At 40.6% G+C, this 14,166-nt stretch overlaps 2 protein-coding genes across 2 annotated transcripts; one reads left to right on the plus strand and one right to left on the minus strand.

Moving 5' to 3' along the window:
* The first annotated feature begins 4,622 nt into the window (after window positions 1-4,622).
* Window positions 4,623-5,450, plus strand: LOC119847929 (scale keratin-like). Its single transcript, XM_043502026.1, is given in 2 exon segments — window positions 4,623-5,162; window positions 5,165-5,450. Coding segments are annotated over 2 exon segments (504 nt in total). The 5' UTR covers window positions 4,623-4,687; the 3' UTR covers window positions 5,194-5,450.
* Window positions 5,451-8,157: 2,707 nt separating this feature from the next.
* LOC119848031 (scale keratin-like) lies at window positions 8,158-9,753 on the minus strand. Its single transcript, XM_043502269.1, is given in 4 exon segments — window positions 8,158-8,270; window positions 8,272-8,321; window positions 8,324-8,679; window positions 9,747-9,753. Coding segments are annotated over 4 exon segments (510 nt in total). The 3' UTR covers window positions 8,158-8,173.
* Window positions 9,754-14,166: the final 4,413 nt, after the last annotated feature.

Raw genomic sequence — 14,166 nt, forward strand, 5'->3', positions numbered from 1 at the left:
ACTGTGGTAAGAAGTCTATCGCTTACAGCAGCCTCTCTATCAGATGATTGACGGATATCTAATGTGATGCCGATTTTTAAAAATGGTTCTTAAGTTCAGTACAAGGTAACTTGTTTGAAACTATAGTAAAGATCAGTATTCTCAGCCATATAGAGGAACATGATATTCTGGGTTAAGAGTCTATATGGCTTTTGTGAAGAGAAGTCATGGCTTACTAATAATTAGAATTCTTTGAGTCAGTCAACAAATATATGGACGAGGGTTATCCAGTGGAGAATGGGGACTTGGAGTTCAGAAAGTCTTTGACAAGCTTCCGCACCAAATGCTCTTAAACAAACTAAGCAGTTATGGGGTAAAAGGGAAAGTTCTCTCATGGATCAGTAACCAGTTAATATATAATGGGAAAGGGGTAGACAGGAAACTTTTAGTTTTCAAAGTGGAAAGAGGTAAACAGTGGGCTCCCTCAAGGAGCTGTACAGAGACCAGTGCTCTTTAATGTATTCATAAATGATCTGGAAAAAGAGCTAACTTTGAATCGGCAAAGTCTGCAGACCACACAAAATACTTACGATAGTTAAGTGAAGTGCATACTGAAAAGAGTTACAAAGAAATCTTACAAAACTGGAAGACTGGGCAAGAAAATGGTAGTATGATTTCAAGTCGACAAATGCAAAGTAATACAGATTGGAAAATATAATCTCAATTATACACTAAGAATGATGGGGTCTAATTTAGTTGTTGCCACTCAAGAAAGATCTTGGAATTATTGTGGGGAGTTTTCTGAAAATGTCCGCTCCATCCTAGAATCACAGAAATGTAGGACTGGAAGGGACCTTAGGAGGTCATGTAGTCCAGTCCCCTGCACTCATGGCAGGACTAAGTTTTATCTAGACCATCCCTGACAGGTGTTTATCTAACCTGCTCTTGAGATCTCCATCCTTCTACTAACAACATTTTATGTGCTTGAAAACTGTTATCATGTCCCCTCTCAGTCTTCTCCTCTCCAGAGTATACAAACCCAATTTCTGCAATGTTCCCTCTTAGGTCATGTTTTCTAGACCTTTAATCATTTTTCTTTCTCTTCTCCAATGATCCCGAATGACTCCGATATCACCTCAGTCAGCTCCTTGAGTATTCAACATGTATTTCATCAGGCCCTGGTAACTTGAAGACATCTGATTTGTCTAATTGTTTTTACCTTGTTCTTTCCTTATTTTAGCCTCTGATCCTACTTCATTTTCACTGGCGTTCACTACATTAGACCTCTTATCATTACTAACCTTTCTGGTGAAAATTGAAATAAAAAGTCATTTAACACATTGTGCATAAGTCATGAATATAAGAATGCCCTGCAGGGTTAGAACAATGGTCCATCTAGCCCAGTATCCTATCTTCCAACAGTGGTCGGTGCCAGATGCTTCAGCAAGAGGGAACAGAAATGGGCAATTTGTCATCCAGTCCCAGCTTCTAGTCGTCAGAGGTTCAGGAACACCCAGAACATGGCGTTGCCTTCCTGACCAACTGGGTAACTAGGCATAGATAGACTTATCTTCTATGGGCCTAATTCTTTTTTGAATCCAGTTATCATTTTGGCCTTGTCCCCTGGGAACAAGTTGTACAGATTGACTGTGTGTTGTATGAAAAATTACTTCCTCATGTTGTTTTAAACTTGCTGCCTGTTAATTTCTTTGGTGATCCCTGGTTCACGTGTTATGTGAATGGGTAAAGCACTTCCTTATGCATTCCATTACATGATACAAGATTTTGTAGACCTCTGTCACGTTCCCCCTCAGTCCTCTCTTTTCCAAGTTGAACACTCTTAGTCATTTTAATCTTGCCTCATATGGAAGCTGTTTTATACCCTTAATCATTCGTGTTGCCCTTCTCTGGACTTGTATCTTTTTTGAGATGGGGTGACCAGAACCGCATGCAGTATGCCAGGAGTGGTACACCATAGATTTATACAGTGGCATTACAATGTTTTTCTGTCTTCCTAACATTCTCTTAGCGCTTTTGACTGCTGCTGGACATTGAGCAGATATTTTCAGAGACCTTCCTGCAGTGAGTTTGAAATCTAATTCCTGAGGCGTAACAGCTAACTTAAACCCCATTATTATGTATGTAGAGTTGGGATGATGTTTTTCAATGTGCATTACTTTGCCTTTTCCAATATGCAATTTCATCTGCCATTTTCTTGCCAGTCACCCAGTTTTGTAAGATCCCTTTGTAACTCTTGCACTATGCTTCAACTTAACTATCTGGAGTAATTTTGTGTGGTCTGCAAACTTTGCCAACTCACAGTATACCCCCTTTTTTCATTTATGAGTAAGTTGAACAGCACTAGTTCCAGTACAGATCCTTGAAGAAGCCAGCTATTTACCTCTTTCCACTTTGAAAACTGAACATTTTCTTCCTACCCTTTTCCTCCCTATGTTTTAACCAGTTACTGATTCATGAGAGGATCTTCCCTCTTATCCCATAACTGCTTAGTTTACTTAAGGGCTTTCAGTGCAGGAGCTTGTCAAAGACTTTCTGAAAGTCCAAGTATACATTCTCCTCTGGAACATCCTTCTCCACGTATTTGTTGACCAACTCAAAGAATTCTAATGATTGGTAAGAGATGATTTCTCTTCACAAAGTCATATTGATTCTGCCCCACTCTATGATGTGGCTGATCATTCTGATCTTTACCAAGTTGCAACCAATATAGCTGATACTGAATTTAGGAGACTTTTCTCAATATTGGCGTCACATTAGTTATCTGCCAGTCATCTCATAGAGAGGCTGATTTAAGCAATAGGCTAGTTACCACCGTTAGCAATTCTCCAATTTAATATATGAGTTCCTTCTGAACTTTTGGGTGAACACCATCTGGTCCTGGTGACTTATTACCATTTAATTTATCAGTTTGTGCTATTGTCCTGGTCATATGTCCAGCACAGTATTGTAACCCAGAAGGCCTGATTCCAACACCATTGAACTGATTGGAGAGACATTCATGCAATTGCAAAGGGTGTTGGCTGAAATACCCAGTCTACCAGTACGGGCAAGAATGCTAGACATGCAGAATAATATCTCCCACCCCACTAAGAAGACAGAAGGGTGAATCCACCTTGCCACTAATTAGATACTAGTCAGCATTTCAAGAACAACATGGAATCCCGTACATCACAGCAGATTGTAATATTGATACACCTTCATATTTTGAAGTTATTCATTGAAGAAGTAATGCAATGGAACTGGATTTATACCTCTGTCAACACCAAGGAGATCAGTGGGATGATAACAGGAAGGTATGTTGCCCATAACGCTTTCAGATTAAAGAAACTTCAGGATGTAATACGCATATCTTCCATATGTGGGATTGGGAACTGAGTAATTGATGAGCCATGGCAAAGGCATTAAAATAATTAGAGGCTAATAATAATGATCATATAAGCAAGAAAACATTTTGTTTGGTCAGTGGTAATGCACGCAAGAAACACTTTGGTTGGTTGGTTATTGAAAGGGTGTCTCCTATCCTTCCCATTGGTTAAGAAAGCATATAAAAGTGCTTGCAACTCTGGGTTGTTCTATCCACTTCTCTTGACTCATCCCCTTGGTGAACTGGGTAAGTGTATTATTGAATTCAAATTACTCTAGTTGTTGCTTTAGTGTTACTTTTAACTATGGATTGAACCTTCACCAATACTGTGTGATTTTAGCAATATTAATGGCAGTAGTTTTTCTTCCCAAAAGAGACTCTCTGTAACTAGTCAGTTGCAGGCCTTGGCAGTGGCAGACTTTAAAAATATCATGCTGGGATTTTCAAATCCACATATGGGATTGGGACACCGATTTGCAATAAATATAATAGGGTAGCGCATGTAAATCCATTACACAATTCTGAAAACTCTCAGCCTTAAACTACTTTAGGAATGGACAGCTTTATTCTGACTCTTTATAGATAAATAGAATTGCCAGACTGTCAGCTGACTTCACTGGACTCACAGGTATTTGCATGAGAGGATGATCTGATCCTATAGTTTCCATAGAATACTGGAGATAACTTTTGAAATGTAACCATGGAACAGCAACTTGATTGTTCTTTTTAGTTTAGTGGATGATCAAGATCTAGATAAGTTTGAGAGGTTGGAAGTGCTTTAAATGAATTTCCCTTCAGGGCAAATCTAGCCCCTAGTTTAGTGATGCTAAGAAGAAATTCTCCTTATGAGCAGTTTCCTCCATAATGGGCCACGTCGAGGACATTGGATGAGTTGGACCATGAGCTGACCCACTATGGCAAAACGTAAAGTCTTAAGGGTTGAACTTGTAATGTTTGATCCCGATCTTTAGCTGGTAGAAGCTGAAATAGCAGCTTTGAATTAAAAGTAGCTCTCACTGACTTCACAGGGTGTTGTGCAGCTTAATGGTTGCATGAAGAAGTGAAAAGTTAATTTGTTTTGAAATTGCTGGGATTTTTTTTTGTTTTTATTTTCGGTGTGTGTTTGAAGCCTAAAGGGAATGGGTGCGAAGAAATAGAAGGAAGAAACGGGAGCAGATATGTGGCCTTCAACAAAACTTATCTACCTACCTAGCCCCCATTACTCTAAAACTCAAAGCCTGAATCTCTTTTTCCACTATCAGTTGTGTCTCATGTTTTCTTTACTCCCTCCTGTGTTTTTCAGGACTCACTCCATCACAGAAGATGTCTTACTGCCCACCCCAGGATTGCTATTATGATATATGCCCACGCCCATGTATTGACGTCCGCAACGAGCCGTGTGTCACATCATGTGGAGATTCGAGTGCAGTAGTTTATGCGCCACCAGTTGTTGTGAGATTCCCAGGACCAACTCTTGCTACTTGCCCTCAAGACAGCATTGTGGGAACAACCTTACCAAATTTGCCCGCAAGAGCTGGAGTCCCATATAGTTCTGGTGGAGGTTTCAGAGGCTCAATCGGTTCTGGGGTTACTTATGGTGGTGGTTATGGGGGAGGTTACAATGGTGGTGGTTACTGGGGAGGTAACGGTGTTGTTTATGGGGGAGGTTACAATGGTGGTTATGGGAGTGGAGCCTGGGGTGGTTATGGGGGTGGTTATGGAGGGTCATATGGTTCTGGGGGCTCATGTGGTTATAGCAGGAAGTCATATCGTAGCATTTCTGGAGGAAGATATCCGGGTCCGGCTATGGAAATTGTGGGCCATGTTAAACCCAAAAGAACGATCCATGGAATGAGACACAATCAGGAAATGACAAGATAGAGATTCCGTACTGATCTAATGGACAATGATACCTACAACTCTACTTGCAGACTGTGGGTGTTCATCAGCTCTGTAAATCAGGCCTATCGGTGTCTGCCACTTGTTACATATTAGTGTAGGTTTATGATCCAATGGTTTTGCAGCTTAGTCTTATGCTCCTATTGTGCTTTGTGCTATCTGATGTTGAACTGGCTAAAATAAGTCACTTGGTTGAAAAAGGGACGTGATTTTCAAAGTCAGCAGCTTCACGATAGAAAGCAGATCATCTTGTGTGAAAAGCATAATTTTGGAGCGGGTGATTGGTTCTTGCTTGTACTGTAACCCTGAAAATACATTTTTTGTACTCTGCATTAATTCATCTGCAAGTGTGTGCTCGATGCTCATTCCCATTAAAAATTATTCTGCATCATAGTATTGGCCTTCTTTTTTACTTTCTCCTCCTTTCTTTCTACCTAAAGCAATGTGTGTTAAATTCACCCCAGTGCAGATGCTCAGTACCTGCCCGCTGCACTACAACCCTCCACCTCAAGGGAATAACTAAGCAGCAAAGTGCATTAACTGGTCAATAGCATGGTGCTGGCCATCTGCACAGGGGAGATATTCCCCTTGTTCCAAAAGTCTCAGAAGGGAATTAGAATGTATTTCCCTGCTCTAAATATGATATAAAATCATAGAATCCTGAAAATATAGCGCTGGAAGGAACTTTGGGATGTCAGCTAGTCCAGCCCCCTGTGCGGATGCAGGACCTGACCTGATTGGTCTTTGTCGAACTTCTCCTTATAAACCGTCAATGATGGAGATCCACAACTTCCCATGAGAGCCTGAAATCAATACTTTACAATCATCAGAGTTAGAAAGTTATGTCCAGTGTCTAACCTGTATCTCCCATCAGGCAGATTAAGCCAATTACATCTCATCTTATCTTCAGCGGACATTCAGAACAATTGATCAAGGACCATGCACTTTTGAAATTCTTAGTTTTCAGTTCTTCTGTGAGTACATTTTGCAGGAACAGAGACTTAAAAATTTCGGGCATGAAACAAGCCAAGTGTTTCTAGTATAGTAAGTAGGTGTCAGTTGAAGAAAAATTAATTTCAATTAAAAATCCTTTCACTCATATTCTCTTAAGGGTTATGATTTTATTATTTTAGAGACCAATCTATATCTTGATATTCGGAAAGTATTCGACAGTCACCCCTGATATTCTTATAAGCAAATTTGGGAAACATTTATCCCAACCACGTCAACCTAGAATGCTATTCATAGGGCGGTACCCAGAGGAGGTTATCCTGGGTCTTTTACTCTTCAGTATATTCTCTAATAACTTGAATAATGGCGTGGACAATTCATTGATAATATTTGCAGAGGACACCAAGCTGAGAGAGGTTGCAAGCACTTTGTCAGACAGGAGAAGAATTCAAAATGAGCTTCATTAAATGGAGACTTCATCTGATATAATTAAAATGAAATGAAATAAAGGCAACTACAAAGTATGAAGATTGGGAAGGAAATTGTCACACTCGGATAGGCACTGGTGAGGCCTAAGTTGGAGTTTTGTCTCCAGTTTGGGGATCATACTTCAATAGGGAAGATGTGGACAAACTGGAGAGAGTCCAGAGGAGAGCTACAAAAATGACAAAAGTTTTAGAAACCTGACGTCTGAGGAAAAATTGAAAGCACTGGTCCTGGTTAGTGTTAAGAAAAGCAGACTGATGGGGAACTGGATAACACTTTCAAGTATGCGTAGCATACTTTAAAGAGCATGGTGATCAATTATTCTGCATGTCTGCTAAAGATAAGATGAGATGTACGTGGCTTCATCTGCGTGACGGTAGATACAAGTTAGATATTAGCATAACTTTCTAACTATAATGATTGTAAAGCATTGATTTCAGGCTTTCACAGGAAGTTGTAAATCACTGACAGTTTATCAGGAGAGGTTTGACAAAGACCAGTCAGGTCAGGTCCAGCGTCTGTAGAGGTGTCTGGACTAGGTGACATCCCAAGATTCCTTCCAGCCCTATAGTTCAAGGATTCTACAATTATATGTTTCAGAGTAGCAGCCGTGTTAGTCTGTGTTCGCAAAAAGAAAAGGCGTACTTGTGGCACCTTAGAGACTAACAAATTTATTAGAGCATCCGATGAAGTGAGCTGTAGCTCACGAAAGCTTATGCTCTAATAAATTTGTTAGTCTCTAAGGTGCCACAAGTACTCCTTTTCTTTTTACAATTATATGTAATATTTAGAGCAGGGAAATATATTCTAATTCCCTTCTGAGACTTTTGGAACAAGGCGGAATATCTCCAATGGGCAGATGGTCAGCACCATGCAATTAACCAGTTGCTGCTTAGTTATTCCCTTGAGGTGGAGGGTTGTAGTGCAGGGGAGCAGATACGGAGCATCTACACTGTGGTGAATTTCATCCAAATTGCTTTGGTTAGAACGAAGGGAGAAGAATGTAAACCAGAAGGCCAATGCTATGATGCAGAATAATTTTTAATGAGAATGAGCAGCGGAGCACACACTTGCAGAATGAATTAATGCAGAGTACAAAGAATGTATTTTCAGGGTTACGGTACGAGCAAGAACCAATCATCCGCTCCAAAGTGTTGCTTTTCACACAAGATGTTGTGCTTTCTGTCTTGAAGCTGCTGATTTTGAAAATCACGTCCCTTTTTCAACCAAGTGACTTGTTTTAGCCAGTTCAACATCAAATAGCACAAAGCACAATAGGAGCAGAAGACTAAGCTGTAAAATCATTACATCGTAAACCTACACTAATATGTAAAATGTGGAAGACAGAGATAGGCCTGATTTATAGACATGATGCAAGTAGAGTTGTAGGCATCATTGTCAATCAGATCAGTAAGGAATCTCTATCTTGTCATTTCCTGATTGTTTCTCATTCCATGGATCGTTCTTCTGGGTTTAACATGGCCCACAATTTCCATAGCTGGACCCAGAATATCCTCCCCCAGAAATGGTACGATATGACTTCCTGCTATAACCACATGAGCCCCCCATAACCATATGAGCCTCCATAACCACCCCCATAACCACCCCTGGCTCCCCCCCATAAACAACAATGTTACCTCCCCCGTAACCACCACCATAATCTCCCCCATAACCACCACCATAACTACCCCCAGAACCGATTGAGCCTCTGAAATCTCCACCAGAACCATATGAGATTCCAGGTCTTGCGGGCAAATATGGTAAGGTTGTTCCCACAATGCTGTCTTGAGGGCAAGTAGCGAGAGTTGGTCCTGGGAATCTCACAACAACTGGTGGCGCATAGACCACTGCACTCGAGTCTCCACATGATGTGACACACGGCTCGTTGCGGACGTCAATACATGGGCGTGGGACTATATCAGGATAGCAATCCTGGGGTGGGCAATAAGAGTAAGACATCTTCTGTGATGGAGAGAATCCTGAAAAACACAGGAGGGAGGAAAATGTAAGATACAACTGATAGTGGAAAAAGAGATTCAGGCATTGAGTTTTAGAATAATGGGGGCTAGGTAGGTTGATAAGTTTTGTTGAAGGCCACATATCTGCTCCTGTTTCTTCCTTCTATTCCTCTTAACCCTTTGCCCCTTAGGCTTCAGAAACAAAAATAAACTAAAGCAATTCCAAGCTATTTCATGAGAAGTTACCTTTTCACTTCTCCATGCAAGCATAAAGCTGCACAACACACAAGTGAAGTGAGTGGTTATTTTCGCTGGGAAACAATATTAACAGCACAGAGGATAGATGCAAGTGACTTGCTCACCATCATTGGTGAGTCATTGGATGAGTTGGAAGCAGAATTTAGGCCTTCCTCGTGGCTATTTGTGATAGAATTGATCATTAGGAAATTCCAATAGCTCCTAATTGCTGCAACTGAGACTAGGGCCCCATTGTGACAGGCACTGTACAACAAACAAAGAGTAAGACCAGGGATAAGGAGCTCACCTGGGAGGTGTCAGATCTGGGGTCAAGTTGCTGCTCTGACTTTGACAGAGTGAGATTCTGAAAACAGGTCTCCTAAATCTGAGCACAGTGCTCTAACCACTGGTCTATCAGATATTCTAGATCACTCCCATGCTACTAGCCCACCAAAGCCCTGATGTGGTCACCTTCAATTGTATCTGTGGTGCGTCTTGAACTGGTAGGTGTGCCCTGAGGCAACCTAATGCACTATGAGCCATAGGAGAGATCAGGCGGAAATTCCCTCTGGGGCCAAGACACTGAGCACCATGGGAGAATCAGGACATTGGTGGTTTTGTGCATGTTCACAAATAGAAACTTAGATGTTGAGAGAATTTAGGTGCCTGCAGTGTTAGCAGTTTGGAAGACATCAGTGTCACCTTATTGTTGGACTTCATTGGCTAGAGAGGACCTTAGATGCTTACGTCTCTTTGTTGATGTAGCTTCAGGAAATTAGAGTGCCAGCTTTCAATGCAGCTACACTGTCTGAGTGCTGAGCTGTTTGAGAAGCTTGTCCTATCGGACTTGCCCGCCATCACACAGGAAATCAAATGCAGAAACCTAATGCAGATTAACTGAGTCCTTGTCCTCTGCCCTGACCACAGGACCTTCTGTTCTCACCAGCCCAGGAGGAATGAGTTAAAAAACATAGAGTCTAATTATTAAACCCACAGTTGAAACTATTTCCCTTATGGATGCCTGGAATTTTCAAATCGTTTGGAAAGTTTTACCAGAAAGAAGTGCAGAGACACTATTAAGAATGTGGGTAGCCTTGTTAACTGAGCTCAAAAGTGGGGCTAGAAACCCTGATCTGATCTAAGTCATCATAGCTACCTTTAGTTCAAAGGTCTTATTTCAACTTACACCAGGTACAGATCTGGATTGAAGATTACAAGTTGCACCAATAACACTTTACATTTTGCGATACTGGTAAGCTCAGTGGTTGAACTCATCCAGTACCCTGTCTCTAATGTTGTGCAGCACCACCCCTTTCCGAGGAAATTATAGGAGCCCTGTAATGGCGCGTTATTGAAGAAACTGCTCATAAGGAGAATTTCTTCCTAACATTACTAACGAAGACACTAGAATTGCCCTGAAGAGGAATTCACATTTAGCACTTCCAACTTCTCAAACTTACCTTGATCTGGATCATCTACTAAACTAAAAAAGAACAATCAGGTTGCATTTCAATTGTTATATTTTAAAACTGATCTCCAGGGTTTTATGGAAACAGCAGGATCAGATCATCCCCTCATGCAAATACATCTGAATCCATTGGAGTCAGCTTAAGGTCTGGCAATCTTACTTATCTATGTTGGGTCGTTTAAGTTGTTTAAGGCTGCAATTTTTCAGAATTGTGTAATGGATTTACATAGCCTACCTTAGTATAATTATTGGGAATGGGTGTCCCAGTTCCATTTATTTTCCTAGCATGATATTTTTAAAGTCGGCATCCACCAAGGCCTACAATGGACTAGTTCCAGAGAGCCTCTTTTGGAAAGAAAGAACTAACCTCCTCAATATGGCTAATATTACAGACTGTTGGTGCAGGTTCAGTCCATAGTTAAACTATCTCTAAACCAACAACTAAAGTAGTTTGAATTCAATAGACTTACCCAGTTCACCAGGGGATGAAGTCAAGAGAGAGGGATAGAAGAACCCAGCCTGGCGAGCACTTTTGTATGCCTTCTTAGCCAATGAGAAGGCTAGGTGACACCCTTTCTGTACTAAGAACTTATTGGTAACAAAACAAAGTGTTTTTCTCGATGGGTAACACCTCTAATAAGTACAATAACCTTGATCGTGATTAATCAATTACTCAGTTCTCAGTTCCACATAGATGACATGAACATTTCATCTTAAATCTTTGTGGGCAAGATACCTCCCTGATATTATCCCTCTGATCTCCTTGGTGTTGACACAGATATAAATCCAGTTCCATTTCATTAGTACTCCATTGAAAAACTTCAAAATAAGAGGATGACTCAGAGGTGTATCAAGATTACAATCTGTTGTGACATACAGGATTCCATGTTATTTCATTAAATCCCGACTAGTATCTAATTAGTGACAAGGTGGAGTTCACCCTTCTAAATCCTTCTAGGGTGGGAGACATTATTCTGCATGCTTAGTATTCCCACCCTTAGCTATACCATGTATGTTTGAGCCAACAGCCTTTTGAAGTGCATGAATGTCTCTCCAATCAGTTTAATGGCCTTGGAACCAAGCCTTTTGGGTTACAATACTGTGGTGGACACATGACCAGGCAATGGCACAACTGATAAATTAAATGGTAATAAGTCACCAGGGCCAGATGGTATTCACCCAAGAGTTCAGAAGGAACTCAAATATGAAGTTGCCTAAGTACTACTGTGGTAAGAAGTCTATCGCTTACAGCAGCCTCTCTATCAGATGATTGACGGATATCTAATGTGATGCCGATTTTTAAAAATGGTTCTTAAGTTCAGTACAAGGTAACTTGTTTGAAACTATAGTAAGATCAGTATTCTCAGCCATATAGAGGAACATGATATTCTGGGTTAAGAGTCTATATGGCTTTTGTGAAGAGAAGTCATGGCTTACTAATAATTAGAATTCTTTGAGTCAGTCAACAAATATATGGACGAGGGTTATCCAGTGGAGAATGGGGACTTGGAGTTTCAGAAAGTCTTTGACAAGCTTCCGCACCAAATGCTCTTAAACAAACTAAGCAGTTATGGGGTAAAAGGGAAAGTTCTCTCATGGATCAGTAACCAGTTAATATATAATGGAAAGGGGTAGACAGGAAACTTTTAGTTTTCAAAGTGGAAAGAGGTAAACAGTGGGCTCCCTCAAGGAGCTGTACAGAGACCAGTGCTCTTTAATGTATTCATAAATGATCTGGAAAAAGAGCTAAACTTTGAATCGGCAAAGTCTGCAGACCACACAAAATACTTACGATAGTTAAGTGAAGTGCATACTGAAAAGAGTTACAAAGAAATCTTACAAAACTGGAAGACTGGGCAAGAAAATGGTAGTATGATTTCAAGTCGACAAATGCAAAGTAATACAGATTGGAAAATATAATCTCAATTATACACTAAGAATGATGGGGTCTAATTTAGTTGTTGCCACTCAAGAAAGATCTTGGAATTATTGTGGGGAGTTTTCTGAAAATGTCCGCTCCATCCTAGAATCACAGAAATGTAGGACTGGAAGGGACCTTAGGAGGTCATGTAGTCCAGTCCCCTGCACTCATGGCAGGACTAAGTTTTATCTAGACCATCCCTGACAGGTGTTTATCTAACCTGCTCTTGAGATCTCCATCCTTCTACTAACAACATTTTATGTGCTTGAAAACTGTTATCATGTCCCCTCTCAGTCTTCTCCTCTCCAGAGTATACAAACCCAATTCTGCAATGTTCCCTCTTAGGTCATGTTTTCTAGACCTTTAATCATTTTTCTTTCTCTTCTCCAATGATCCCGAATGACTCCGATATCACCTCAGTCAGCTCCTTGAGTATTCAAACATGTATTTCATCAGGCCCTGGTAACTTGAAGACATCTGATTTGTCTAATTGTTTTTACCTTGTTCTTTCCTTATTTTAGCCTCTGATCCTACTTCATTTTCACTGGCGTTCACTACATTAGACCTCTTATCATTACTAACCTTTCTGGTGAAATTGAAATAAAAAGTCATTTAACACATTGTGCATAAGTCATGAATATAAGAATGCCCTGCAGGGTTAGAACAATGGTCCATCTAGCCCAGTATCCTATCTTCCAACAGTGGCCGGTGCCAGATGCTTCAGCAAGAGGGAACAGAAATGGGCAATTTGTCATCCAGTCCCAGCTTCTAGTCGTCAGAGGTTCAAGAACACCCAGAACATGGCGTTGCCTTCCTGACCAACTGGGTAACTAGGCATAGATAGACCTATCTTCTATGGGCCTAATTCTTTTTTGAATCCAGTTATCATTTTGGCCTTGTCCCCTGGGAACAAGTTCTACAGATTGACTGTGTGTTGTATGAAAAATTACTTCCTCATGTTTGTTTTAAACTTGCTGCCTGTTAATTTCTTTGGGTGATCCCTGGTTCACGTGTTATGTGAATGGGTAAAAAGCACTCCTTATGCATTTCCATTACATGATACATGATTTTGTAGACCTCTGTCACGTTCCCCCTCAGTCCTCTCTTTTCCAAGTTGAACACTCTTAGTCATTTTAATCTTGCCTCATATGGAAGCTGTTTTATACCCTTAATCATTCGTATTGCCCTTCTCTGGAGTTGTATCTTTTTTGAGATGGGGTGACCAGAACCGCATGCAGTATTCCAGGAGTGGCACACCATAGATTTATACAGTGGCATTACAATGTTTTTCTGTCTTCCTAACCTTCTCTTAGCACTTTTGATTGCTGCTGGACATTGAGCAGATATTTTCAGAGACCTTCCTGCAGTGAGTTTGAAATCTAATTCCTGAGGCGTAACAGCTAATTTAAACCCCATTATTGTGTATGTAGAGTTGGGATGATGTTTTTCAATGTGCATTACTTTGCCTTTTCCAATATGCAATTTCATCTGCCATTTTCTTGCCAGTCACCCAGTTTTGTAAGATCCCTTTGTAACTCTTTGCACTATGCTTCAACTTAACTATCTGGAGTAATTTTGTGTGGTCTGCAAACTTTGCCAACTCACAGTATACCCCCTTTTTCATTTATGAGTAAGTTGAACAGCACTAGTTCCAGTACAGATCCTTGAAGAAGCCAGCTATTTACCTTTCCACTTTGAAAACTGAACATTTTCTTCCTACCCTTTTCCTCCCTATGTTTTAACCAGTTACTGATTCATGAGAGGATCTTCCCTCTTATCCCATAAGATAAGTTTACTTAAGGGCTTTCAGTGCAGAAGCTTGTCAAAGACTTTCTGAAAGTCCAAGTATACATTCTCTTCTGGAATATCCTTCTCCACGTAT

This window comes from Dermochelys coriacea, chromosome 24 (assembly GCF_009764565.3).
Source record: "Dermochelys coriacea isolate rDerCor1 chromosome 24, rDerCor1.pri.v4, whole genome shotgun sequence".
Lineage (NCBI taxonomy): Eukaryota > Metazoa > Chordata > Testudines > Dermochelyidae > Dermochelys > Dermochelys coriacea.